We start from the raw sequence: 26368 nt of genomic DNA, 5'->3' as shown, positions 1-26368 counted from the left end.
TAGAAAAGTAAGCAGATGGTATTCTGCTGTGATTATATAAAATGTAAACAATCTGCATCCATGTTCCATACTTGTTCAGTTGTCCATACAGACCAGTTGGTAATGCAGCTATTTCTTGTGTAATCCTTAACAAAACAACTCTGTATGAATATTTTATTGGTAGAAAAAGGCACTTCAATTTAAGTAAGTGTAAAGTAACCCACTCTTGTTAACAAATCCATTACTAGAGTCTAAAATAAATAACCATGAAAGAGAAGTTCAGATAAGTTCATAGTCTTTACTGACTATATAACAGCTGTAAAAAGGTTAATTTCTCATTGCTTACCCATATGTCAAAATGATTTATAAACAAGTTAAAAAGTACTTAGTACCAATCCTTGAAGTTTATTTATTTATTTATTTATTTTATCAAATTTATATGCCGCCCTTCTCCCGTAGGACTTGGGGCGGCTCACAGAATAGAAACAACATAACAATAAAATAGTGCTAAAACAAGCCAATTTAAAATCCCCAGACAATTAAAACCTTGCGGCAGATCAGGGAATTTGCTGAAAAAGTCATGTCTTCAGGTCGGCGCGGAAAGTGCGGAGGTTGGGGGCCGTCCGGAGCCCGGTGGGTAACCCATTCCAGAGGGTCGGTGCGACCACAGAGAACGCCCTCATCCTGGGGGCCGCCAGCCAACATTGTCTGGCCAACGGCACCCAGAGGAGGGCAGTCCTATGTGAGCGCACTGGGCGGTGGGAGGCCGGTAGGAGATGGTCTTGCAAGTACCCCGGGCCCATGCCATGAAGGGCTTTATAGGTAAGTACCAGCACCTTGAAGTGGATCCGAAGGGCCACTGGCAGCCAGTGCAGCTCACGCAGGAAAGGTGTTACATGGGAGTAACGGGAAGCTCCTGTAACAACCGCGCAGCCACATTCTGGACTAGCTGGAGCCTCGGGTGCACCCCAAGGGCAGCCCCATGTAGAGGGCATTGCAGTAATCCAACCGAGAAATAATGAGAGCATGAGTGACTGTATGGAGGGCATCCCTGTCTAGGAAAGGGCACAACTGGCGCACCAGGCGAACCTGTGCAAAAGCCCCCCTTGTCACGGCCATCAGATGATCCACCAAGGACAGCCATGAATCAAGGAGGACACCAAGATTACGAACCCTTTCAGAGGGAGTAAGCAACTCCCCCCCCCCATCCAAAGTGATGGCGATACTAGATCATGAGATGCCGGTATCCACAGCCACTCAGTCTTGGAGGGGTTGAGTCTGAGCCTGTTCCTGCCCATCCAGACTCGTACCGCCTCTAGGCACTTAGACATTATGGAAAGGGCATCCCTGGGTTGATCAAGGGTGGAGATGTACAGTTGGGTATCATCAGCATACTGATGATACCTCACCCCGAAACTGCGAATAATCTCACCCAGCGGCTTCATGTAGATGTTAAGTTCTCCACTATTTACTTCACTCATTGAGAAACTCTTCATTTATTTGCTTTTTGAGCTTTTAAACAGCAGTCTATAAAAACACAGTATTAGGGTTAGGTCCTCTTATTCCATAACTGCTACATTTACTCAAGAGCCAATGTAGAAGAACTTTGTCTAAACCTTTTTGAAAATCCAAGTCTTTTCAGGGCCATCTTTGTTTACATTTTCAGTTGTTGCTCTAAAAAAAACTTGGTGAGGCAGGATTTACCTTTGTGGAATAAATGCTGATTTTCATTCAACAAGAATATTCCCTTTATGTACCTTGTTATTTTTTATTATAGTTTCTACCTATTTAACTGGAACAGACAATAAATTTCCTATATCTCCCCTGGGCCCCTTTTTAAAATTGATGGCACATTAACTACATCCCACAATGACATTCCCTGGCACTGGGCCTGCTTTGAATGCCAACTTATTTCTTGCTAAGTCAGCAATTTCACATTTATATTCTTTAGGAATCCTAGAGTGAATGCTATTAGGACCAGGTGATTTTTTTAGAGTGCAGTTTCTCAAGATATCCCAGAGCAGCATTTTGTAAAGTGTGTTGTATGGAACCCTAGGGTTCTCCGAGAACTTGATGAGGTTCATGATAAATTGATATGAGAGGGGATGTTAACTTGCCCCATGATATTTGGCTTTTAACAGGCAGATGATTCTGTTATAGGATCATATATTCAATCTCAGAGCATAGATAACTGATGTTTGCCTCAACAAACAACTCAGTAATGGAAGCAATTGTTTTCTAACTACTTTGTTACGGCATATTCTCCAAACACATTCAAGACACATCCATTCATATGCACGCAATATAGCTACAAAAAGGAAAGAACAAGAGGTAGGTGGAGAGAGAGAAAGGGACCGAGATCTTCTCCTCTACTGGTCATGTGGATAAAAGAGTGTTGCGAGATTTTAAGAGTTCCTTAGGGGAGAATTTCAACATTTCAACACCATATTTTATGGTTTATATTATTCACAAGTCATGGAATCTGTGCTGATTGTAACTACAAGTGTCAAGTTTCAAACTTTGTTCTGGCCATGTATCTTTCCATCCTATTGTGATATATCAGTTCCTTAAGGGAAAAAAATATTGGGTCAGGGTTAAGCTTGTAAAATGTTTTAATCATAGTTGACTGTCAGATGAGAGGGGGGTTGGGTCACCTATTGCCGGATCGAAACAGCGTTTTACTCCCACCACTGCCATGAGAGGGCAGTGAGGTCTAGTGAACTCCATCTAAATCTGGCATCCCTCTCCTTTGGATTATTACATCAGTGAAATGGACCCCCTGGCTATCGGCCATTGGCTATTGCCTCTTCCTGATATCGGATGTATTGGACGAATGAATTTCGTGCACTGCGAGATTCCCCCCTCTCGCAGGCCTGGCCCTCCACGTTATCGAGGGCCTATCTTGATGACGGGCTTTGGAACCCCGAGAGATGGCATGCGGCAAAGAGGAGATTGAGGGGTTTTTTAAATGGGTTTTTAATCAAAATTTTAAGGGATTCAGGGATGACCAGAGTGCGTTTGGGGGGTAACCCACCAGGGTCAAGGCCGGGCCCGGCGGGGGGCTGCGGCATTGGGGATGCAGGGTCGGATACTAGGGAGGGGGCTAGAGCTCAATCTAGTAAGGGCTATTTAATTAGTACTGTGGGTGGGAGGGGCAGGTATGGTGGAAGCAGGGGGCCATATCATGTTTCGGGAGTGCGCACTCGCTATCTTCGAGCAATTGTGCACTCCGGTCCCCAATGCTTCTCTCGTTCCCCAGGTAGCACAGAGCCTCAGGGCCTGGGCCACTGGCTGATGTTGTACAACACCAGGCCCGTGGTAAATAAAGCCCCCCTCATCCATGATCTTATTCAAGAGGGGAGAGTGGACCTGGCGGGTATCACGGAGACCTGGTTGGGTCCAGAAGGGGGGGTGCCCCTTGTTGAAATGTGCCCACCAGGTTTCCGGGCATTCCATCAGTCGAGAGCCCAGGGTAGGGGCGGGGGGGCGGTTATTATTAAAGAAAGTCTATGTCCGAGGGAGACCACTGTACCACAGATAGCCGGGTGTGTTGTGGCCCCGCCCTCTGAGCCTGTCCCATCGGAGGAAGAAAGCTCCGAGCATGAGGAAGAGGAGTCAGCCAGGCCTCCCTCTCCAGGCCCCTCCCCTCTGGCACTGTCTCAGGTGCCGGCCGAGGGAGAGGAGATTAGCAGGGAGACAGGTGGCTTGGATGAGAGCGAGGGAGAGACATCATTCCTGGACGCATGCCTCCGAAGGCGTGATAAACGATTGCAGCAGCTCAGGAGGCGTGCTAGGGATTAGAACTGAGTCACTGGACCACACCCCAGAGACTATATAATACAGGGTGGTGGCCAGCGATCCCTGTGACGAACAAAAGTAAACCTTGGATAGTCACTAAAGCCTCGTCCAGAAACTGCTGAGAGGAATATTATTCTGTTTGGACTTTTGTACGCTAAGTATCTTATCTTTCTGTTTTGTGGAAATAAATGCACTTGGCAGACGGTGTGTAAATCGCTGCCAAGTTGGAGATAAAGACCTAGGTGTGTGCCAAAGTGTTTCCTTAACCCTCGGCTGGCTGTGTTTGTGTGTGTGTGTGGACGGGGACAGATCAGGGTGTGAGTCCCTCCTTGTGAAGTGGGGCCGTGGGGTGCAGATGGGCCTGCTGATTACGTACTTGGCTCCCTGCTGCGTGGCAGTGGCCCTGCCCAAGCTGCTTGACGTGATAGCCGGGGTGACGGTTGATACCCCCAGGCTTATGGTTATGGAGGATTTCAACCTGCCATCTGTTAGTGAAACGTCTATGGCGGCTCGGGAGTTCATGGCTTCCATGACGGCCTTGGACCTGATCCAGTTAGTTCATGACCCTACCCACATAGGGGGACACACTCTGGATCTGATTTTTGTCTCTGGTCAGTGGCAGAGTGATCTGGAAATAGGGGATCTAGTCATTAAGTCCTTGTCATGGTCTGATCATTCTCTCCTCTGCATGGACTTTCAAACCGCTACCCTGCGCTGCAGGGAGACAGAGCTGACTAGATGGTTCCGTCCCAGGCGCCTGATGGACCCTGACAGGTTCCTGATGGAGCTTGGGCCATTCCCTGAGGCTCTGGCTCATGGCGTGACTGAAGAACTGGTGGCCGCCTGGGATAGGGCAGCAGCTGGCGCTTTGGACCGCATCGTGCCTTTGCAGCCTCTGACCCAGTGCCAATCTCAGTTGTCTATCTGGTTCTCCGAGGAGCTGAGGATGATGAAGTGCCGGAAAAGACGCCTGGAGAGCGAAGGGAGGGCCAGCTGCTCCGAATCTGACTGAACACTGGTGAGGTCTCATATTAAGATCTACCTAGTGACGATAAAAGCGGCAAAATCTAATTATTTTTCCGCTCTTATCAGGTCTGCAGAGAACCACCCAGTAGCCCTGTTTAAGGTGACCTGATCCCTCCTTCAACTGGGAGCAAGGGAAGACCCCTTACAGGGCAGGGCTGAGGATTTTGTGCAATTCTTGCATGACAAAGTCACTCAGATTCGGGAAGGCTTGGACTCTGATTGGGTAGATTCGGATGGGGTGACGGAGGTGGGTCTTGAGAATATTATCTGGGAGGGGTTTAACCCTGTGACTCTCGAGGATGTGGACAGGATTCTGGGTAGGCTTAGCGCTGCCACATGTTTATTGGACCCCTGTCCCTCCTGGTTGGTGCTGGCCTCCTGGGCAGTTACACGAGGCTGGCTCCAGGGGATTATTAATGCTTCTTTGAGTGAGGGTTTCTTCCCGCCTTCTTTGAAAGAGGAGGTGGTGAAGCCCCTCCTCAAGAAGCCTTCCCTGGACCCGGCTGTATTAGTGAACTATCGTCCAGTCTCCAACCTTCGCTTTGTTCCGAAGGTTGTTGAGAGTGTGGTGGGCGACAACTTCCCCAGTACCTGGATGAAGCTGATTATCTAGACCCGTTCCAGTCGGGTTTCAGGCCTGGGTACAGCACGGAAATGGCATTGGTCGCATTGGTTGATGATCTCTGGAGGGCTCGGGACGGGGGTTGTTCCTCTGTCCTGGTCCTATTAGACTTCTCAGCAGCTTTTGATACCATCGACCATGGTATCATGCTGCGACGATTGGAGGGATTGGGAGTGGGGGGCACCGTGTTGCGGTGGTTCTCCTCCTTCCTTTCCGACTGTATGCAGTTTGTGTTGGCAGGGGGACAGAGGTCGACCTCGAGGCGCCTTGTTTGTGGGGTGCCGCAAGGGTCGGCCCTCTCGCCCCTTCTGTTCAACATTTATGTGAAGCCGCTGGACAAGATCATCCATGGTTTCGGGGTGAGGTTCCATTAGTACGCTGACGACACTCAGCTGTACATCTCCACCCCAGACCATCCCAATGATGCCCTTGACATGATGTCCCGGTGCCTGGAGGCCGTGCGGATCTGGATGGGGAGGAACAGGCTCAGACTCAACCCTTCCAAGACCGAGTGGCTGTGGTTCCCGGCATCCCGGTATAGTCAGCTGGCTCCATCGCTGACTATTGGGGGTGAGATCTTGGCCCCCTCAGAGAGGGCTCACAACTTGGGTGTTCTCCTGGATGCGCGGCTCTCTTTGGAAGAGCATATGACGTCTGTGGCCAGGGGAACGTTTTATCAGGTTTGCCTGATACGCCAGTTGTGTCCCTTTCTGGACCAGGATGCCCTGCGCACAGTCACTCATGCCCTCGTCACGTCACGTCTGGACTACTGCAACGCTCTTTACATGGGGCTCCCCTTGAAGAGCATTCGGAGGCTCCAACTGGTCCAGAATGTGACCACGCGGGTGATTATGGGTGCGACCCGTCGCACCCACGTGACACCTCTCCTGCGCAAGCTGCACTGGCTCCCAGTGGTCTTCCAGGTGCGATTCAAGGTGCTGGTTATCATCTTCAAAGCGCTCCATGGCTTAGGACCGGGGTATTTATGAGACCGCCTTCTGCCATCGATAGCCTCCCACTGGCCAACTTGCTCCCACAGAGAGGGGCTCCTCAGGGTGCAATCGGCCAAACAATGTCAACTGGCGACACCCAGGGGGAGAGCCTTCTCTGTGGGAGCACCAGCCCTTTGGAATGAGCTGCCCCTAGATGTACGTATAATCCCCGACCTGCGCACCTTTCGCCTTGCCCTGAAGACCCTCTTATTTCAACAAGCCGGGCTGGCCTAACATAAATATGAATTTTGAATGGGTGTATGTTAGTTTTATTGGGTTGTTTTTAAATCTTGGGCCGAAATTATTTAATTGTTTTTTAAACTGTTTTTAAATTTTATATGCAATGTTTTATCTCGGCTGTACACCGCCCTGAGTCCCGCAGGAGAATTATTATTATTATTATTATTATTATTATTATTATTATTATTATTATTATTATTATTATTATTATTTGTGGGCCAAATTTTTGTATATTTGATTTTAAGGGTTTTTTAAATTTTGTAATTTATCTGTCTTTTAATATGGCTGTACACCGCCCTGAGTCCTTCGGGAGAAGGGCGGTATAGAAATCTAATAAAAGTTAAAGTTAAAGATCCCTAAAAATGATACTACCATTCAATTGGAAGAAGGGGGAGACTTGGATTCTATTTAATAGCATTGCCTGTGTCAATAGATACTTTACAACCTTTATCCTGGCACCAAAGAGCCCTGAGATCCTCTTAATGTAGAGGAATGTTTATAATAGCCATGTGGGTTGTTTCACTTTAAAGGATAATGGTGTGAATGCATGGTTGCTCGGGTTCTCAGGGAAACTAGTAAAGAAAACATCTTCACACTTGTGTATTTAATAAAACTAAACTAAACTATTGGCTAAAATCTACATTCTGACTTAAAGGGAGGGGTCTCTACCGCTTTAATCCTACTTGTCTTGCCTAAGGGTACTCAGATCTTGCTTTAAACTGGGTTGCTATCATTTCTGCTTAATAAAGGGATCCTTTTGAACTATTATGTTTCAAGAGTTTTTACTTTCTTAAGTTGGAAGGAGAGGATCACCAGGATGATCTATCATGTCATGTTTGGTATTAATGAGGCATCTGCTACTTTTAACATTTTGGACCATCAAATATTCCTGTCACAATTTTCTTTAGTAGTGTTTTGCAGTGCAGTGTTCTCAACCTTATCTATTTGCCTGATATTTTCTTTCTTTGGATTTAAAGATATCATTTTCTTATTTTGAATTAGATTTTGACTAAACTTGAATGTTAATGCCTTGTTTCCCCAATTTATGATCTTTCTTTGTAATCCATTTAAGTAGGGCAATCTAGTACTCATTAAAGCCTTAATTGTAAAAGGATATCTAGATACAATGACTTAACAAGTGCAACTATTAAGTAATTACTAATCCAAGACTAATATAAGTGTAGGAAAACTGAGGTATAGACCTTCACTCCATTGGGGCTTCTTTGCAATCTGGTATTCACCCTGATAATGATGCTATTCATGTGAACTAGAGGACCATGGCAGAGTCTGAAGACGGTATCTATGATAAAAGTGTCAGAAGTCAGTAATTGGGCTACCATATCTGGCCTGCAAAATTCAAAAAGCGACTAGATTCATCAAAATCTCTGTGGCTATCTAGCAATTACCTGAATTTTAGCAGCCCCAATATGGTAGCCCTACATATATTTTGTGCCAAGTCATATAAACTGCTGACATTAGCTAAGAAATTATTTGTTAACCCAACCTTAATTCTGCTTGAATTTATGCCCTGTGATTCTTGCTGACTTGTCTTTTAACTTTATAGTTCAATATATATAATTACCTGGTTTTTGATCTTTTAAAATATCAAACTTCCTTTGGCAATATAATAATGCGAGTGCAGGTAATATATTTTATAAGTAACTATTTCTTTTTTTTCCCTCTTAAAATTAAGAGAGAGATTTCCTAATTCTGATAAGAATGTTTAAGCCATTGAGTTCTGGAACCAAAATGATTGCTACATCATTGTACTTTGTATGTAAAGTACAGTAGTAGCCAAAATTGTGCAAACTTTTTGGGAAAAGTGTATTTTCTAAAACTAGCTAATAACACCACTTTTTTTTGGAGTAGTACCATAAAATTATATAAAATTATATATCAATGGAAAGATAATTTAATCAAGAATGTAATGCAATAACTTTTATGAAGGATTTGCTATTAGAATAGCAGTTACAGTATAAAGAAGAAAACATGTAGAAAAAATAAGATATACAAAAATTATCACGTCAGTTAATACTTAATTGAGTAACCTTTAGCATGAATTACGACCTTAAATGTCTTCCCATGGAGTGAATCAAGTCTTTTAGTTCTGCAGCTGTTATAATGTGAAACCAAGATTGAATGATTGCATCTATTAACTGGGTTTTATTGCTGGGTCGCTTCTGACTAACAAGTTTCTTTAGTCGGCTCCATAGATTTTCAGTTGGGTTAAGGTCTGGGCTATACCCAGGCCATTCCAGTAGTGGAATATGATTATCCTGAAATTCCAAAAAAAAAGTGGTGTTATTAGCCAAACCTCAAAAATACACTTTTCCCAAAAGGTTTCCACAATTTTGGCCACTATTGTATATGCTCTATATTTTATTAACATAAAGTACACTCACAAACACACTTACAGTATTAGGTACACATATTATTGTATACAAAGTATATTTCTATTAATTATAAAGTACATAAAGCTATTTTAAAGCTGGGGACATAAAATGTACACAAAACAAATGCATTTATCAAACAATTCCATTTTTGAAAAATCAGATAACTATAATAATTATCCATAAAATTGAAACAATCTTTCTACAATTTAATCAGCTGGAGCTATCATTCAGACTTGATAGTTTCTTTCTTGATTAGACAAGAATTAAGGTGCAGATATACTTTGCCAAATACTTTAAGAGGCAATGCTTATCTGTTTGCTATCTACTCCCAACTCATCCTGTGGCTTGCTAACTTTTTCCAATTATTCCCTCTGCAGCCTACAAATCCCAAACGAGACTGGCTTGTGTTTCCATTTGGAGCAAATCCCTGGTGGATATACTTAGTGTCTTCAGTACCTGCCATTCTAGTTATCATCCTCATCTTCATGGATCAACAGATAACAGCTGTCATTCTCAATCGCAAGGAATATAAACTGCAGGTCAGTATTTGGTTGGGCTCTGTAATGTAGTAATGCTTTAGTTTATTGGAAAATCTCTCTTAAACACACAGATATTGAACCATAAACTGAGGAACACCAGAATAATTGTTGAGACTAAACTTGTGTTTCAAAGACAATTATGTAATAAACAGGTTTTTAAAGCCAAGTAAGTTTATATGGCATGTTTTCATATAATCTGGACTCATCTTTAAAGGGTTTTATAGAGCATATTGGAAATGGTTTAAAAAGGGGCTGCATACTTCATCCATTCTGCCTTCCAGGCTTATTTATTTTTAAAAGGAGGAACAAACTTAGCATATTGCAGATTGTTCATTTTGCTCTCTTTGTGTTATTTTTCACTACCATAGTTGCTGGTGTGAAGAAACCCATGCTTCCTTATTTGTAAAAGCAAATATTGGAAGAAAGGAAGAAGATAAAGCATTAGTTACCAAAGCAAGAAACAGAAATAAATACGTTTCCAAATTTAGTAGGCAATATATAGCAATAGGAATAGCACTTAGACTTATATACTGCTTTACAGTGCTTTACAGCCCTCTCTAAGTGTTTACAGTGTCAGCATATTGCCCCCAACAAACTGGGTCCTCGTTTTACCGACCTTGGAGGTGAAGGCTGAGTCAACCTTGGCCTCATGAATTTTGAACTGCCAAATTGCAGCAGCCAACAGTCAGCAGAAGTAGCCTACAGTACTGCATTCTAACCACTGTGCCACCAGGGCTCATGTAGAATTTCTTAGTACCATATGCAACATTTTTTGTTTTATATTCCTAAGGAAATGGTATTGATGTACGAAATCTTACATAAAATTCTCTAACCCTAATTTCACTCTAGGCAGTGAAATTCTGGAAACATAATCAATTACACAACTTATAAAAATGTTATTGTTCCAAATCAGTTAAAGGAGTCATAGTCTAAAATAGAAAACTTTACCATGCATTATCCAGCCCACATCTCCTAGTGCTATCTCCAATGTTCTCTTGCAGAAAGGGGCAGGATTTCATCTAGATTTCCTCTGTGTTTCCCTGCTGATGATTGTTACATCGTTTATGGGCTTGCCCTGGTATGTGTCCGCCACAGTCATATCTCTGGCGCATATGGACAGCCTTAAGAAAGAAAGCACTACCAGTGCTCCAGGAGAACAGCCAAAGTTCCTTGGAATCAGGTATTGGAAGTAGATCGCAGTTTTAAGGATTCAAAAATGGAGGTTTTATTATTTGTCATTATTCTCTATATTCTACACTAGCCTTCTCCAACATGGAAATATATACAACATTCAAAATCAATATTCCTGCAAGCTATGCTCTCTTTGGGATTTGAAGTTTTAACACATTTGGAGAACACCAAATTAGGGAAGACCATATTAAATAGTAGGAAATGATTGATTGGGCCCCACCCCATTTTGCTGGATAACATAATGAAGGCACTGGGTGGGATTGGCAGATGACTGATTTAGGAAGATTGGGATTGATTTAGGATTTATGGGATTGGCAGATGGCTGAAATATGAAGGCCTAATTTAGAAATACTCTTCTTACAGGGAGCAAAGAGTTACAGGATTGATGGTCTTTATTCTCACAGGATTGTCTGTGCTTCTTGCTCCGGTGCTCAAGGTGATTTTTAAAAAGTATTCGTATAAGTATTTAATGCATAGATCTGTTATTTCATTTCCCATTGTTCATGTGAAGTTTTGATTTTGCTGTCTAAAATACTTTGGTAGCAAACTGAATTCAGCTGCCTGAATTTCAGCCTAATGTATTGCTGGAAAGTATTGGGACAGAAAAGGATTGGTTATGGGATTTGTTCTCATTTTCATGGATTAGAGTGAAAAATGCAGACCAGCCAGGTGTGTGATTGAGATTGTTTGATTTCTCTTTGAAGGAATGGTTCCACTGTATGCTGCATTGAGCAGAACCCTATTCTTCAAGCACTGTGCTTTTGGGTGCCACAATTTGAGAGACTCAGACAAACTGGAACAGCTACAGAGAAGGGCAACATAAATCAGCAGGAACCTGAAAACACAATATTACAAATATTAACAGAAAATACTACACAGGAAATACACTGAGGGGAAAGGGGGGTTTGGAAATCATGTTCCTTAGATAAGCTGTGACATATATAAACTTTCTATCCCTCTCTGCTTTGAAAAGTTAAGGGAAGGCTGACTGAATAGACCATTTTGATAGCCAAATTCTTACAGAGAAAGATGACCACAGGGAAGGGAAAAATACCTGAAGAGATGTCATGTAAAAGAAGGCAGAAATGTTACTGTTTAGTATCCCAGTGAAGGACTTGAAAAAGCAAACACTGGCAGTGATGTTTTACTGACTTTAAAGACAGTCTTTTGTGACTCATACTTTAAATGTGATTAATTTTCTTTCTTTCATATCCCAAGTTTATCCCAATGCCTGTGCTGTATGGCATTTTCTTTTATATGGGTATATCTGCACTTAGCAGTATTCAGGTGAGTGCAAAAAAGTTGTAGAAATACATTCTGCAGTGTTGGGGAGGATGAAGGTTAATTCAATCAGCAGAGTATATAGTATTTTCTAAGACATATACAGTAGTCTGAATAACGCGGGAAGGCTCTGTCTATAATTAAGGTCTCCTGGATGTTTGTGTGCTCCTTTTCAAGAAGTTGTGGTTTTTTTTTTTTTACTTGCTTGTTTTGTGTCTTTGAAGCAGTTTTGACTCCTGGCCACTGTCTGGACTAGCCCCTGTAGTTTTCTTGGCCAGATTTTCAATAGTAGTTTGCCACTGTCTTTTTTCTATGGCTGAGAAGGAGCGACTAACCCAAGGTCACCCAGATGACTTCATACCCAAGGCCAGATTAGAGTCACGGTCTCTGGTTTCTAGTCTGCTGGGTTAACTACCAAAAAGAAGCCCGCAGTGCTAATAAAGCAGAAGAGAAATGCATGCAAGAGGTACTTTTAAAAATAAAGCTGGAGCTCAGAGCTAATGTGTAAGGAGAGGGGCCAGATTAGCCCTTGATTCACTTACTATTCCCGATCTGTAATTTCAATTGTAAAACGTGGAGCAAGCCATGCTTAGCCAAGCAACCCTGAAATTTATTGGAAATTCTCTTTTTACATCTTAGAGCTAATATAAGTAACCCAATTCCAGGCAGAGATGAAATATTCATTCATTTATTTTCCTATGCCTCACTCTGAGTGGCTTATAAATCTCCCCAAATGGTAATATCATTAAAACATAACAATGCGTAATAAGTAATCAGCAATGTGTAATAAGTAATATCTCACATCAGCATGTGAGGTATTACTTATTACACATTGCTGATTACTTATTACGCATTGTTATGTTTTAAAATCAAAAGAAACTCAAAAGACTCCTTCAGCTCCCAGGAGCCCCCTGAAATAACTTGGGCAGGTCCAAACTGATATCAGAGAGAGAAGTGGGCAGCCATTGATTCCTACTGGGGAGCTTCCACTATATTTCTTGCTTTCATTTTTTCCAGTTCATGGAGAGACTTCAACTCTTGTTGATGCCTGCTAAACACCAGCCAGACTTCATTTATCTACGCCACGTTCCACTATGCCAAGTGCATCTTTACACCTTCATTCAGATCTTCTGCCTTGCTGTTCTGTGGCTTATTAAGTCAACTGCAGCTGCCATTATCTTCCCTTTAATGGTAAGAGCCCTTAGACATGAATGTCTTGTAGTATAACCATATATTATGGAGAGAATGAGTGAATCTGCCCAATATCTTTTCCTATGTACAGAAAAGCCTTTTATTGTCCACAGCATTCTACCTCCTATTACAGACTTGTACAATCCTAAATTTACTCAACTGGAGAAAAACTAATTTCACCTAGCCATACCCATTTATTGTCAGTTATTTTCTGAATATGTATCAGATATACTGGATTTTTTAAAATATACATTAATATTTTACATTGATATTTTGAAATAAACATTCCATTGTTTTAAAATATCTGTTCTATCAGATTTTTAATTCAAACCTGAATTTTAATCTTGATGTAATTATTAATGTTTTAAAATGTTGTAATTATTTGTTTGATTGTTCATACACATGTTTATATATTGCATATTTCAAAGGATGCAAAGCAGTTTACTGTATAACAAAAGAAGGAAATACAAATGTATAACCAACGACTCCAAACAAATACAAATAATGATCAGAATAAACCTCATACCTAAGGCAGCCTTTCCATGTCTGGTTCAGTAGTGGGCTCCACTTACCTTCACTACCGGTTTGGAATCAGGAGTGTGCATGCGCATGCGCATGCGCTTGCTTTGCTTGCATGCAAGGCTTCTGCACAGAGCGTCCGTGATGATGTCTGGGCGGGTGGGCGGAGCCTCCCGCCACCACCACTACTGGTTCGCCCGAACTGGTAGAAACCCACCACTGGTCTGGTTACTGTACAGTACAAAACAATCCTCAATAGTTTTTTAAAAGTATTTTAGAAATATTTTTACTGTAAAGGGCATTGTGTAACTCAGGAGACAAGGTGTCCTCAAAAAGGGCTAGATCAAGACATAGTAAAATAAAGGTAAGGTAAAGGAGTCTCTGGGGATTTTACTCTGCTAGTCATTGCCAACTATAAGGGGCAGTGCTCATCTTCAAGGCCACTGTACCAACACTATCTGAAGACATTTCTGTGGTCATGAGGCCAACATGATGTCATAGAGCGCTGTTATCTTCCCAGTTTAATGGTATCTATTTATTTGCATTTGCCTGTTTTTGAACTAGTAGGTTGGCAGAAGTTGGGGCGAGGATGGGAGTTCATCCTGTTGCATGGCATTCAGGTCTCCAGTCAGTTTCCAGCCAACCAGCCCAGCATCTTAACCACTGTGCACCATGCTACCCTTAGATCAACCACTTCAGAATGGGGCATACAATCATCTTCTACAAGGGAGAACTCAGTGGTGGGCTGCTGCCGGTTTGGACCAGTTCTAGAGAACCAGTAGTTCCGATGATCAGCTGGCCCCGTCCACCTACCCCCACCCTATCCTGTCCTATATTTCCTTCTTTCTGGCTCAGCTGATTCACGCGGCACAGTTGATTTCCGTGCCTCTGCTGTTCTACTTACCAGGGCTGCCATAGAAGGTAAGCAGCTGAGCTTCAAATTGCTGTATTTTGAATGCTGCACACATGTGCATCAGGCACTCTTGTGCACAAAGTGCGTGCTCACAGAACTGGTTGTTAAACCGGTTGCAGCCCACCAGTGGGAGAACCCAACTCTTTCTTTCAAAAAAGAGATGGTCTACCCATATGACCCAGATAGGTTATCATTTTGCTCACAGGTGGCAGAGTTCATGCCATTAAGAGACTGACCTCATTCTTGACCTTCACAAATTAAAAAAAAATGCTAGATAGTCTAGTAAGATGTTGCCTGGCCCCCACCCAAGTAGTTCCCAACTCTGAGTGAAAATGAATAATTCTATCTGTGAAACAGGTCCAAATGTCACAGCAATCTGCAAGAGGATTGTCACCTCTCTTTTTTTCTAAAGGAACAGGTAATCTTAAACAGAGTCACTGGATGTGAATCTACATGTACACTAAACATGAAAAATGCTAAGTATGTTCTTAAATGTGGTTATGGAACTTCATTTGGTCAAAGTGACTTTATTTTCTACCATTCTAGGTGTCTATTCATTTTATCTTCTATAGCTCCTTGGTTGGAGGCAATCTCATGTTAAGGCATGTAATAAAACTACTCATAAGACTAACAATATGCACAAAACTAGAAAGCAAGCTGACATGGCAGAAAACTGATAGTAATATTAATCTTGAATCCATATTGAGGTAAAAGCCAGGTCTAACTGACTGATGGCAACATCCCTGGCCTCCCTCAATTAGCTTTCTGTGATGCAAACCAGATCTGTACATACATACATAATTTCACCCCACATAATCCTATGGCACCAACATGCATTCTCCAACAGCATCCTGAGCCAATAACACCTAGCCATCCTATTATTTGGTCAAAGGGGAGCAGAAGTACCAAAAGTATGGGGACCTGCAACAACTTGCCATCATGCCTCCTGTGTCCATAATGCCTCCTGTGACTCATCCCCATAGAAATATACTCTTCTATCACATCAGCTTCCTAGGGCTCACCCCAAAATTCAGCCCAGGGATGACTACTGTTATTATTTAACAGATTAACAGAGTTGGAAGGGACTTTGTAGGTCATTTAGGCCAAACCCCCACCCCCCAACCAAACAGGATACCATACACCATTTTTGATAAATGGCAGTACAATCTTTTCTTGAAAGTCTCAAGTGATGAAGCTCCCACAACTTCTGAAGGCAAGCTGTTCCTCTGGTTGATTGTTCTCACTGTCAGAAAATTTCTCCTTATTTCCAGGTTAAATCTCTCCTTGTTTAGTTTCCATCCATTATTCCTTGTCTGCCCTTCAGGTGCTTTAGAAAATAGCTTGACCCCTTCCTCTTTGTGGCAGCTGCTCAAATATTGGAAGACTGCTATCATATCTCCCTGGTCCTTCTCTTCAGTAGACTAGCCATGCCCAGTTCCTGTAACTGTTCTTCATATGTTTTAGTCTCCAGTCCCCTAATCATCTTCTTTGCTCTTTTCTGCACTTTTTCTAGAGTCTCAACATCTTTTTTTATAGTTTGGTGACCAAAACTGGATGCAATACTCTAGGTGTGGTCTTACTTATCTCTATAGTGGTATCAGTACCTCACGTGATCTTGATTGTATCCCTCTGTTATTGGAATTTAGGATTGCATTGGCTCTTTTGGCTGCTGCTGCACACTGCTGGCTCATATTTAGCTGGTTATCCACTAAGACTCCAAGATCTCTCTCACAGTTACTGCTATTAAGCCTGGCTTCACCCAGTCTATATGTGTACTTTTGGTCTTTCTTGCCTAAGTGTAGGACTTTACTTTTCTCTACATTGAATTTCATTTTGTTAGATAGGGCCCAGTGATCAAGTCTGTCAAGATCCATCTGGATCTTGAGCCTATCTTCTGTGGTGTTGGCTATTCCTGCCAGCTTAGTATCATCTGCAAATTTGGTAAGTTCCCTTTCTATTCCCTCATCTAAGTCATTTATGAAGATATTGAAGAGTACTGGGCCTAAGAACCTTGTGGCACCCCACTGCTTACTTCCCTCCATGTAGACCTAGACCCATTAAGGTGTACGGTTTGTCAGCAGTTGCGAATCCATCTGGTGGTGATGCTATCTAAGCTTTTTTCTAGCTTACCAAGAAGTAGGTTGTGGTCTACTTTGTTGAATGCTTTGCTGAAGTCTAAGTATATTATGTCCACAGTATTTCGCTGGTCTACTAATTTAGTCACTATGTTGAAGAATGAAATAAAATTGGTTTGGCATGATCTGTTTTTAACAAACCCATGCTGATTGCTAGTTGTTACTTTACTTGTTTCTAGATGTTGGCAGGTCTGGTTTTTTTATTATCTTTTCCAGTATCTTCCCGGATATTGATGTTAGGCTGATTGGTCTGTAGTTTCCTGAGTCAGTTTTTTTTTCTTTTTTGAAGATGGGAACCACATCAGTTCTTTTCCAGTCCTCCGGTAGTTCCCTGATGCTCCAGGATTTTTGAAAGATGATGTGCAGTGGTTCTGAGATGACCTCTGCCAGCTCCTTTAGAACTCTGGGGTGTAATCCATCAGTCCTGGTGATTTGTGTTCATCAAGATAAGACTGGTGTTCCCTCTCTCTCTCTCTCTCTCTCTCTCTCTCTCTCTCTCTCTCTCTCTCTCTCTTTTTTTTTTTTTTGCTTATTTTAACTTTTATTTCTAGTCTGTCTTTTACAGTTATGTTTTTAGTAGGTTGGGCTATAGTTTCTTTTTGCGTGAAGACCGATGCAAAGAATGAGTTAAGCAGCTCTGCTTTCTCTCTGTTCCCCGTTACTTCCTTGCCGCCTTCTCTCTTTAGTGGACTGACTGTTTCTTTGATTTTTTTTCTTGTTATTTATATGTTGGAAGGAACTTTTTTTTTATTATCTTTGACTTTTGTTGCAAGTCTTTGTTCATTCTGAGCCTTTCCTTTCCTGACTTCGTCTTTGCAGATTCTGGCTATCTGCTGATATTCTGCCTTAGTTGTGTGTTCCTCTTTCCATTTTTTGTACTTGACTTTTTTGTCTTTCAATTTGTCAGAGAGATCTTTGTGCAGCCATGCTGGTTTCTTCTTGGATTTCTTGTTTTTCTTTCTCAGTGGTATTGTGCTGGTCTGGGCTTTTATGATCGTACTTTTCAGTTTCCCAAGTTTCTTGAATTGTTTTCCCTTTAGGATTTTAGGAATACTTAGGGATCTTTCCCAAGTTCTCTCTGAGTTTATTAGAATCAGCTCTTTTAAAATCTAAGACTCTGATGTCATTATGTTCTATTGCTTGTGTTGAATTCTAGTATGACATGGTCACTCTCACTCAAGGTTCCTGCAGTTTCAACTCCCTCTATCACTTCTTCTCTGTTTGTAAGAATTAAGTCCAGTATGGCTGTCCCTCTAGTTCCCTCTTCTACCTTTTGGACAACAAAGTTGTCAGCAAGGTTGGTTAGGAACCTATTTCATTTCTCATTTGGTGCAGAATTAGTTTTCCAATTGATATCAGGGTAATTGAAGTCTCCCATTACTATTGTAGTGTGTTTCCTACATATATTTGTTAGTTTGTTGGCAAAAACAAACATCTATTTTTCTGCATGATTGAGTGGTCTACGGTATGCACCTATGGGCCAGTGGTGAGTTGCTACCGGTTCACCCCAGATTGGGCGAACCCGCTAGTGGCAGTGGCAGGAGGCTCCACCCACCTGCCCGGATGCTTCAGTGCATGCGTAGAAGCTTCTGCACCTAAGCATCGTACGCACGAGTGTGCGTGCACACCCGAGCGAACCGGTAGCAAACTAAATTGAAACCCACTACTGCTATGGCCATGTCATTCTTTTTTTCCTTTATATTAGTCCATATGCATTATAGGAGGTTTTCTTCTTTTGTTTCATGCATTTCTGTAGCAATATAGTGATCCTTTACATACAGTGCAACTTCACCTCCTCTTTTAAGGGGTCTGGGTTTTTTGAACAGTTGGTATCTTTCTATCAGTATGTTCCAGTCATGGGTTTCATCCCACCAAATTTCTGTTATTTCAACTATAACCTATCTACCTTCATGTATTAGTAGTTCGAGTTCATCCTGTTTGTTCCCCAGACTTTGTGCATTTGTATATAGGCACTTGAGATCTTTATGTCTGACACCGGGTATGCTTTCTGTGTCTCTTATTTGGTGTTTGAGTTTGTCTTCCTTCCCCTCCCTTTTTACTTCATTTTTTGACTTGCTTTCTAGGGGTTTTTGCTTGGAATTAGGTCCTGGAGATCCTAAAGATTGGTCACCCTCCCCCCTCAATTTTAAAACCCTCCTGATAAATTGAGCCAGTCATTTTCTGAAAACATTCTTCCGAATCTTTGTGAGGTGTAACCCATCCCTTGCCAGTAGCCCATCGTGGAGGTAATGCAGACCATGGTCCAGGAATCCAAAGTTTTTTTGGTGACACCAACCCTTTAGCCAGTGGTTCACTTCCAGAATTCTTTATTATTCTCTTACCGGATGTTGTCCTTTCATTGGCAGTACAGATGAAAAAAACTACTTGTGCACCTAAGTCCTTGACTTTCTTGCCTAGCTGCTCATAATCATTCAATATTGTTTTCAAGTCCTTTTTTGTGTCAGTTGTCCCTACGTGTAGTAGTAGAAAGGGTAGTAGTCTGTGGGTTTTATTACTTTGGTTAGGTTCTTGGCCACATCTTTGATTTTAGCTCCAGGGAGACAACATACAACTCTGGATAGACTGTCTAGTCTACAGATGGCAGGTTCTGTTCCCTTGAGAATTGAATCTCCTATCACCAACACTCACCTTTTTTTCCCTAGGAAGGTTTGGGGTATTTTTCTATCTATCACCGAAGCATTTGATGGTGTTACTTTTTTAGGTACATTTGATGGTGCTTCTTTTCTATCTGTCTGCATGTTTTCTTCTAGTGAGAGTCCATGAAATCAATTGCTTAGCACCAGTGGGGCTGCATCAGAGGGGTTTTGTACTAGGTTTGTGTTTTTTCTATGAGTGACATGTTTCCATCTGTCATCTTCTTCCTCTCATCTTTCCTATCACCCATCTCCTCCCACTTATCCTTAAAATTTATATTGACTGTTTCCTAGTATGATTTGATTGCTTATTTGTTCCCTATGACTATCATTAAGTGTTGTACCTTATGATTCTTGATGAATGTATCTTTTCTTTTATGTACACTGAGAGTGTATGCACCAAGACAAATTCCTTGTGTATCTAATCACACTTGACCAATAAAGAATTCTATTCTATTCTATTCTGTTGTTCTATTCTATTCTATTCTATTCTATTCTATTCTATTCTATTCTATTCTATTCTATTCTATTCTATTAAGAGATAAATTCTTTTAGAGGTTGTTTGATCATTATTATGTGCAATTTGGGCATATTCTTCTTGCAAGGTTTGGGGTTTCTCATTTTGTGGGTTGAGTTTCAGAGTGGTTAGAGTTTCCTCTAGACCCTTTACTTTTTCTTCTAGGAACTTGATTACATTTGGTACATACATAGTTTGGGTATTCTATGGGCATACGTGTATACATGGAACATGTTCATCATCTGAATGTCTATGCCACTAATTCCCATATATTCTAACTGCAGGATGCAATCAATCAATCAATCAATGAATAAATAAATAAATAACCCACATCATTCTGTTCATCTTCCTATAACAGGATGAAGTTAAGCTAAACTTCTGCATCCCTAAAATACTTTCTGCAGAGGCATTTTTACAGCCCTTCAAAAACTAAATGAAAGACTGAGTATCTGAGGGGTGAGGCAGGGGTGAAATGCTACCAGTTCGGGCCGGTTCACCTGAACCAGTAGTAAAAAATGCTACTAGTTCACCCAACCAGTAGTAAAAAAAGTAAAAAAAAAGTTCTGACGATAAGCTGAGTGATGCGTGATCGTTGGAACTTTTTTAAAAAAACTTTTTTAGCACTTTTTTTACTACCGGTTCTCTGAGCTGGTAGTAAAAAAATGCTTTTAAAAGGTAAAAAAAAAAAAAAGGTTCCGATGATCATGCAGCACAGCTGTGATCATCGGAGCCTTGTTTTTTTACCTTTTAAAAGTAATTTTTACTACCTATTTGCTCGAGCCGGTAGTAAAAAAATGTTTTTAAAAGGTAAAAAAAAGGTTCTGACGATTGCGCAGCACAGCCAGTTCTCTTTTTCAACATTTCAACTGTAAACTCCTTGGACATTTTTATGCATTTTTATATTCTGCAGTGATGTTGTATATGCAGTAATAATGTTATTTAAATTATTAATAATTACAAGCAGACTAATTTTATGTGATGATTATCTCACCTTCTAGCTACTGGCTCTAGTAGGTATTCGGAAGGCAATGGAATACATCTTCTCTCTACAACATCTGAGTTGGTTAGATGATAATATGCCAGAAAAAGACAAAAAAGAGGAAGAAGAAAAGCTGAAGCGGATACAAGATGAGGATGAGAGTGACAGTGAAGATGTGAGCATGGTTAAAGTTTGGTGGATGAACAAGATTGGGAAAGGGCTAAACTGGGTAGTAATTAGAAATTCTTTCTGCACCACCATCTCAAAATCCCAGTGTAAAATACTGAAAAGTAAGATGTGTAACTTGTTCATGGGCAGAGAGTTCCTATCACTCCCAGGCAAATCCTTCAGAAGTCACTTTCAGAATGATGGAGCTGTAATCTACAGTATATTAGTCTAGAATTAGCACATTAGGTCAATCCCTGTTTTGAGGTCAGAGAAAATTAGTTAATCAATATTGGCCATAATTAAACTACATATAGTTGTGGGATTGTAGGATCTAGATTTCCTTTCATATTTTTGCTGTCATTTACAATATTCAAAAGCATGTAATGTGCTGTGTTTGCACATCTGAATAAGATGTTCTCTCATTCACAACATGGGCATAATATCCTTTGGGAGGATAAAATGGTGGCATTTCTGTAGGTAGCCTCTTGCAGCCTTCAGTTTTAGCTATCAGAAGATATACTTGCTTGGCTGGTTATCAGCTTGGATTTTGTTTTTATGTTTATCACCCTAACTTTTATCAGCATTCCTTTCAGGGCCAATATTATTTTGATTTAGCAGAGTAATAGCTATGCCCTTTTTCTGGATAATATTAACCGCTGATGACTAGCTCCAGCTCCTAGGTACTCTTCACTGTTTGCTTCACAAACAACTCACAAGATACATCCTTTGTTTCTTACAATCGACAAGATACCATAACAGAATAACTTGGAGGTCTTCTACCCAATCCTCTGCTCAAGCAGTCTCTCTTCCAGGACTGCGCCCGCAGACTGTAGTTTTCAGCAAAGTAGGACTGTTGCAAATCACAGTTAGAAAAAAGCTAGCAATTGTCTGGAATGTAGATTAAGTATTTCCAGATACTACAGACTGAGGGATAAAATATCCTTTCTGCAGAAAGGATCTCTCAGTAAGGTGACTTTTTCTCCACTATATCTTTGTCTCTTCAGAAGTTATAAAATCATTTTCTGAGGGTGGAGGAAAATACATCAAAAGCATGAGCGAGTACATATATTGCTTCTCTCCTTCTAATAGCTGTTTCTTTGATTTTAGTCTGAACTTATGTACCAAGAAAAAGGACCAGAAATCAATATCTCTGTGAACTAGATGAAGAGATATCCATCAGCTGACAAGCCAAAGATGAACATGGACAGTACATAAGAATATTTTTAAAGAAGGCATAACTTACTGGGAAGTTTAGACTAAATAGAGAATAAGATGTTTACTATGAATATGAAAGTCAATCAATTGTGGGACTATTCAGGTGAAAAGAACTTGATCCTTAACAGTTCCCATTTCTTGCTGTTGCACAAAGAGTTTGGAAGTGAGGAAAAAATACACGCGAAGAGAAAAAACTGGCTGCCTCAAAAATCTGGTTTTATTAGGGTAGCAAAGCAAACATCCTGCATTTTACTCTTCCTCACATAGGTTTTGCCAGATTCATTCTTACCTAAAAAGATGCTATGATACAAGCTTGCCAATATTGCCATTGGCAATATTGTATCACTGTGATTGAAGGCAGAACATACAAGCTCTCCGACGGTGGCACTTAGCAACTTAGCCAGAGATACTAAGGCAGATACAGCCCATGTATGTCTGATAAGGCAGATCTCCATTTCTGGCCTGAGGAACAAGGAACATCACTGTTTTATTTTTCCCCTGTGCATGTACAAGCAATTGTAGTTAAGTAATTCCTGTTGATGCCATCACTTTTTGACGCTTGGATATGTTTGTATCTCATATGTTTGTATCTTTGCGGCCTCTGACCCGACGCCGAACCTGCCCGGCCCCTTGGTTTTCCGAGGAGCTGAGGGAGATGAAGCGCCGGAAAAGACGCCTAGAGAGTGGTTGGAGGGCGAGTCGCTCCGAATCCGACCGAACACTAGTTAGGTCTCATATTAAGACCTATCTAGTGGCGATAAAAGCGGCAAAGCGTAACCACTTTTCCGCTCTTATTGCATCGGCAGATAACCGCCCAGCCGCCTTGTTTAGGGTGACCCGCTCCCTCCTACATCAGGGAGCACGGGAGGACCCCTTGCAAGGGCAGGCTGAGGATTTTGCACAGTATCTGCACGATAAAATCGCTCAGATTCGGGAAGGCTTGGACTCTGACTGGGTAGATCCCGGCGGGGTGACTGAGGCTGGTCTTGAGAATGTTACCTGGGATGAGTTCGACCCTGTGACTCCTGAGGACGTGGACAGGATCCTGGGGAGATTAAACGCAACCACATGTTTATTGGACCCGTGCCCCTCCTGGCTGGTACTGGCCACCCGGGAGGTAACACGAGGCTGGCTCCAGAGGATCATAAATGCTTCTCTGAGAGAGGGTTTCTTGCCTCCCGCCTTGAAAGAGGCGGTGGTGAGGCCCCTCCTCAAGAAGCCTTCCCTGGACCCGGCCGTTTTGGCAAACTATCGTCCGGTCTCCAACCTTCGCTTTGTTGCGAAGGTTGTGGAGAGTGTGGTTGCGCGACAGCTCCCACAGTTCCTGGATGAAACCGTCTATCTAGATCCGTTCCAGTCCGGCTTCAGGCCTGGGTACAGCACGGAGATGGCATTGGTCGCATTGGTGGATGATCTCTGGAGGGCTCGGGACAGGGGTTGTTCCTCTGTTCTGGTCCTGTTAGACCTCTCAGCGGCTTTTGATACCATCGACCATGGTATCATGCTGCGCCGGCTGGAGGGACTGGGGGTGGGAGGCACCGTGTTGCGGTGGTTCTCCTCCTATCTCTCTGACCGGTCGCAGTCTGTGTTGGCAGGGGGGCAGAGGTCGACCTCGAGGCGCCTTGCTTGCGGGGTGCCACAAGGGTCGGTCCTCTCGCCGCTCCTGTTCAACATTTATGTGAAGCCGCTGGGTGAGATCATCCGTGGTTTTGGGGTGCGATGCCATCTGTACGCTGATGACACTCAGCTGTACATTTCCACCCCAGACCACCCCAATGATGCCCTCGAAGTGATGTCCCAGTGTCTGGAGGCCGTGCGGGTCTGGATGGGGAGGAACAGGCTTCGGCTCAACCCTTCCAAGACCGAGTGGCTGTGGATGCCGGCGTCCCGGTATAGCCAGCTGGTGCCATCGCTGGCTATTGGGGGCGAGTCACTGACCCCCACAGAGGGGGCTCACAACTTGGGCGTCCTCCTGGACACACGGCTGTCTTTAGAAGAGCATATGACGGCCGTGGCCAGGGGGGCTTTTTATCAGGTTCGCCTGATACGCCAGTTGCGCCCCTTTCTGGATCGGGACTCCTTGTGCACAGTCACTCATGCCTTGGTTACGTCACGCCTGGACTACTGTAACGCTCTCTACATGGGGCTCCCCCTGAGGAGCACCCGGAAGCTCCAGCTGGTGCAGAATGCGGCCGCGCGGGTGATTATGGGAGCGATGTGGCGCTCCCACGTAACACCTCTCCTGCGCGAGCTGCATTGGCTCCCGGTGGTTGTCCGGGTGCGCTTTAAGGTGTTGGTTCTCATCTTTAAAGCGCTCCATGGCTTAGGGCCAGGGTATTTGCGAGACCGCCTGCTGCTACCGATAACCTCCCACCGGCCAATACGCTCTCACAGAGAGGGCCTCCTCGGGGTGCCGTCGGTCAGGCAATGTCGGCTGGCGGCCCCCAGGGGGCGAGCCTTCTCTGTGGGGGCACCCGCCCTGTGGAATGAGCTGCCTCCTGGAATACGATTGATCCCGGACCTCCGGACCTTCCGTAAAGCCCTGAAGACGTTTTTATTTCATCAAGCCAGCCTAGCCTAAATGGTTTTTAATTGGGATTTTAAATTTTATGGATTTGGGGTTTTAAATTTGGGTAGCCAATAATTTAATTCTTTTAATTATCTTAACTTTTGCATTTGTATGTTTTTTAATTTTGGCTGTTCACCGCCCTGAGTCCCTTCTGGGAGAAGGGCGGTATACAAATTAAATTAATAATAATAATTAATAATAAAGATTGCTTAATAGGCTGAAAACGTGTCTTTCACTCTCTGGTATTAGTTGCTGTTATAGGAGCAGAACGATAAATTAAGCAAACACAGCAAAAGACAACTGAGGGGACATGTTGAAGAAATTCAGATATTACACAAAATTGGTTCTTCTTACAGATGCCTTCATCTTGTGGATATTACCTTATCTGTTTTATAAGCTGCTTGGAAGACCTTTGATCTGGAAGTCATCTTATAACTACTGAAGAGGATAATAATAATAGCATGCACATGCATTTCCTTGCTTACGCTGTACATTTAGTATTAAATGACTTTCAGGAAGTCATATCCAATCACATATTAGTTCCCTGTTATTTTTCACCATTAGCTGATTCATAGCATGTATCATAAATACAGAATGTGAGGTTCTTGATATGCAGTTTGGAAGTTATATACAGAATATAAACAACTAATACTGAATGCACAATGAAACAATCAAATCACTTTTCTTCTTTACATACAAAATTTCAAGCTGTTGCCTTTAAGTTGTGCTTCTTGATAATTGGAGGAGGAGAAGGCAGCATTTTCAGATGTTTTCATTTACACAATATATGATGGGTCTCATAAAGATGTAAAGCAGAGTTAAATGTTTTGAGAAATTTAAGCACAAACTGAAAACTGCTTAGGCATTCTGTGACATTGCTTGTACACTCAGTTAAGTATGGGTTAGTTAGGTATGGGTCATGTATTTATTGCTGGTTTATTATATAACCTGAGTTAATCTGCTGATGAACAGAATTCATACAACACATTAACTCAGCATCAATGTATGAATCCAGTCTGTGTCCCTCAGATGTATTTTGCTGTGGCATGCCTTTATTTATTCATGAAGCAATGGTTATTTCTGGGTTGCCTGCATTATTTAAAACTCCCTAAAGTTATGCTAAATAAAATTTGTAAAAGAAATATTGTTGCAAAATTTCCTTCATTTCCTAGTATATTTTGAATTCTAGTTCTTCCTAGTCTTCCTCATTATTTTTTTTCCTGTTGGAGAAATTCATAGTGGTTATCAGAAATGCTTGTTGTGACCCTTCAGAAATTTGTCCAGTTAAGTGTTAACTTTGATTTTTCAGAAAACCTTTCATCTGTAGATGATAAATGCAAGCAATATGTTTCTTGCACTGAGTAAGAAAGGCCTGTGAAGCCATGGTTGAATTCTATTTTGCAGTATATTAAGATTGATTTTGCAAAAACAAAAGTAAATTGTGAAA

General features: G+C 42.1%; 1 protein-coding gene across 1 annotated transcript in view; it reads left to right on the top strand.

Moving 5' to 3' along the window:
* Positions 1–22419, top strand: part of SLC4A9 (solute carrier family 4 member 9) — a 60458-nt gene extending 38039 nt beyond the window's left edge. The window contains exons 15-21 of the mRNA XM_034411669.2: positions 9428–9589; positions 10591–10769; positions 11144–11216; positions 11999–12067; positions 13079–13252; positions 20989–21144; positions 22245–22419. Coding sequence (XP_034267560.1) covers positions 9428–9589; positions 10591–10769; positions 11144–11216; positions 11999–12067; positions 13079–13252; positions 20989–21144; positions 22245–22298 — 867 coding nt within the window. The 3' untranslated portion in view covers positions 22299–22419. The remainder of the gene's footprint in view (positions 1–9427; positions 9590–10590; positions 10770–11143; positions 11217–11998; positions 12068–13078; positions 13253–20988; positions 21145–22244) is intronic.
* Positions 22420–26368: the final 3949 nt, after the last annotated feature.

The sequence above is a fragment of the Pantherophis guttatus genome, chromosome 3 (assembly GCF_059756535.1).
Source record: "Pantherophis guttatus breed Tessera chromosome 3, ASM5975653v1, whole genome shotgun sequence".
NCBI lineage: Eukaryota > Metazoa > Chordata > Lepidosauria > Squamata > Colubridae > Pantherophis > Pantherophis guttatus.
This window is presented reverse-complemented; position numbering and strand designations above follow the sequence as displayed.